Source organism: Stomoxys calcitrans, chromosome 3 (genome assembly GCF_963082655.1).
Source record: "Stomoxys calcitrans chromosome 3, idStoCalc2.1, whole genome shotgun sequence".
Lineage (NCBI taxonomy): Eukaryota > Metazoa > Arthropoda > Insecta > Diptera > Muscidae > Stomoxys > Stomoxys calcitrans.
In genome coordinates, this window is record NC_081554.1 from 116,062,005 (window position 1) to 116,064,931 (window position 2,927).

Below are 2,927 nucleotides of genomic sequence, written 5' to 3' on the forward strand. Positions count from 1 at the left end.
AAAACGAAAATTTAAGTCAGGAATTCCGTGCTGCTTACAAAATCCCTAATTGGTTCCCATACCACGTAATATGTCTGGTATTGTTTCCCCATATAAATGCCGGTGTATGTGGTTATCAGGTCATAAAGAAGAAATCTAATCTAACTCATGTCCTTTTGGGTTGCTGACCAAATTTCCAACCACTTTTCCTCGAAGAGTGTCCACATTCGATTACTCATTTGAAAGATAGACCGTGTGCTAAATTAAAAAGGAAAAAAGTAGCATTCTCGAAATAACTTCAAGCTGTAGCCACACAAACCTTTTTTTATACCCTCCACCATAGGATAGGGTATACTAATTTCGTCATTCTGTCTGTAACTACTCGAAATATTCGTCTGAGACCCCATAAAGTATATATATTCTTGATCGTCGCGAAATTTTATGTCGATCTAGCCATGTCCGTCCGTCCGTCTGTCTGTCGAAAGCACGCTAACTTCCGAAGGAGTAAAGCTAGCCGCTTGAAATTTTGCACAAATACTTCTTATTAGTGTAGGTCGGTTGGTATTGTAAATGGGCCATATCGGTCCATGTTTTGATATAGCTGCCATATAAACCGATCTTGGGTCTTGACTTCTTGACCCTCTAGAAGGCGCAAATCTTACCCGATTGGAATGAAATTTTGCACGACGTATTTTGTTATGGTATCCAACAATTGTGCCAAGTATGGTTCATAACCTGATATAGCTGCCATATAAACCGATCTTGGGTCTTGACTTCTTGAGCCTCTAGAGTGCGCAATTCTTATCCGATTTGAATGAAATTTTGCACGACGTGTTTTGGTATGATATCCAACAATTGTGCCAAGTATAGTTTAAATCGGTCCATAACCTGATATAGCTGCCATATAAACCGATCTGGGATCTTGACTTCTTGAACCTCTAGAGGGCGCAATTCTCATCCGATTTGGCTGAAATTTTGTACAAAGGCTTCTCTCATGACCTTCAACATACGCTCCCATATAAACCTATCTCCTTCTATCTTCTATCTCCTACCTTTTGCTTCTTAAGCCCCTACAAGGCGCAATTCTTATCCGAATGAACTGAAATATTACACAATGACTTCTACAATGTCAATCAGCATTCAATTATGGTCCGAATCGGACTATAACTTGATATAGCTCCAATAGGATAACAGTTCTTATTCAATATTCTATGTTTGTTTAAAAAGAGATACCGCGCATAGAATTCGACAAATGTGATCAATGGTTGAGGGTATATAAGATTTTGCCCGGCCGAACTTAGCACGCTCTTACTTGTTATATATTAAAAATATTTATTATTCAAACTTTTTGATTATTTTTTTTTTTATTAACTCAAAAAATAATTTTTTAGAGAGCGTGATATACTCTCTGCCGTGTATAATTTAAGACAAATCTGCCAGGATTTCTTCTCGGCAACGTTTTCAATCATCTTTTCTTTAGAGGACGAATGGGAAAGTTTTGTGGATGCATTGAAATCCTCCAGCGAATTAGAGGACCAACCGCTGACATAGCCATCTGCATCATCGCTATGTGAAATTTCATTTTGCGCCATATTCAAATCATCATCGTCCAATGTTAATTCTATATCAGTTTCTTCGGTTGTAGTCAAATGAGATTCGTTGACGTTTAAGATTGTCTCGTACATCTCGACCAATAATACAAAAGGATATTCATAAAATGAACGATCTGGGTATTTGGACATTAGATAATTTCCTAAACACTTGCCAAAGAGAACCTCAGGGATGTACTGATTGTAGAGCGTATATACATGAACCGCTAAGGTTCGTATCTGGTATATCCACATTTTCAAAGTGTTGATAATGTCATTCACGAAATTAGTGGCATTTTTACTGGAATGAAAAAATTATTACAATGCTTACATAATGATGAATTCTACAACAGCTTGTCTTACAACTGTTGCAACTGTTTGATGTGGTCAGTCTTTAGGCTTTGCTCGAACGTTGTGGATATCTCACGTACACCCACTAGCACGTGGCGCATTCCCATTAGTAATGATAGCCTGGTATTCTCGGTAAAAGTCCTTCAAAAATTAAAACCCCTATTACTACGATTGGCTGATAACAAAGAAGGCTCACACCACTTACCTGTTCTTGGCATCAACTTTAACATCTGGCAGCATGCGTTCCATAGTGCTAGCGAAGTTTCCGATTCCCTTAAAGAGCCATTTTAAGTCATCTGTCAGGGCTGAGTCCGCTATGGTCCTGAAAAAATATCACTTTAAATGCCTGAAATTACATACATAAATGTCACTCCGTAAGAAATAAGTACCTCTTTTGGTTTGCATTCGGAGCACAGTATATGGGCTTAAAACTAAGCAATAAGATCAAAGAAAGGTTAAGTTTTCTTAAAATCATCTTGAGCATTTTACCGGACCTTGGTTTAACGAAGATCAATCGGAGACTGAAGTAATTGTCGAAGAAGGCATCCTTTTTAATAACATTACAGGTATAAACCAAACAGGCAATATGACAATGACGGCATTGGTTGATAGATTTTTCTTCGCTACCTGAAATATTTTTTTGTTCTTGGAAGAAGTACTTAGGATTATTACTATCATAATTTGAATGCAGCGGTCGCCAATAAACCTACCAACAATGCGCGAACAGCGTATTACCGGCTGAAAACAGTCGGTGTGCTTGGATTTATGATATGCGATTATACTATACTCTTTAGTACTTTTTAAATCCTTCCTTACTAAAAGGGCAACAATTCCGAAATTATTACACTGAAAATATATGTACCTAAATTCGACAGATTAAATATGGCATTGAACATAAAAAGTTTTTCGAACAAGGTGTTATTGCTTAATAGTTTTTGACATAGACATTCGATTTTCTTTTGTATCACGGCGAAATCAAGTGATTGTTAACAAAGGCACACGTTGAAC

The 2,927-nt window shown here is 37.2% G+C and overlaps 1 protein-coding gene across 1 annotated transcript; it reads right to left on the minus strand.

Moving 5' to 3' along the window:
* Positions 1 to 1,346: 1,346 nt before the first annotated feature.
* LOC106088588 (uncharacterized) lies at positions 1,347 to 2,681 on the minus strand. The gene is made up of 6 exons (XM_059365545.1): positions 2,630 to 2,681; positions 2,414 to 2,564; positions 2,309 to 2,350; positions 2,125 to 2,241; positions 1,932 to 2,060; positions 1,347 to 1,869 (listed from the first exon to the last, which is right to left on the minus strand). The coding sequence occupies exons 4-6, from the start codon at positions 2,166 to 2,168 to the stop codon at positions 1,347 to 1,349; spliced, it is 696 nt and encodes a 231-aa protein (XP_059221528.1). The 5' UTR covers positions 2,169 to 2,241; positions 2,309 to 2,350; positions 2,414 to 2,564; positions 2,630 to 2,681.
* Positions 2,682 to 2,927: the final 246 nt, after the last annotated feature.

Excerpts from the sequence above, each read along its gene's own strand:
- LOC106088588 (XM_059365545.1), bottom strand. The coding sequence starts at position 2,168 with ATGGAACGCATGCTGCCAGATGTTAAAGTTGATGCCAAGAACAG. Across the intron at positions 2,061-2,124 it reads AAAGTTGATGCCAAGAACAG|GACTTTTACCGAGAATACCA; the intron begins GTAAGTGGTGTG and ends TAATTTTTGAAG. Across the intron at positions 1,870-1,931 it reads ATCAAACAGTTGCAACAGTT|TAAAAATGCCACTAATTTCG; the intron begins GTAAGACAAGCT and ends TTTTCATTCCAG.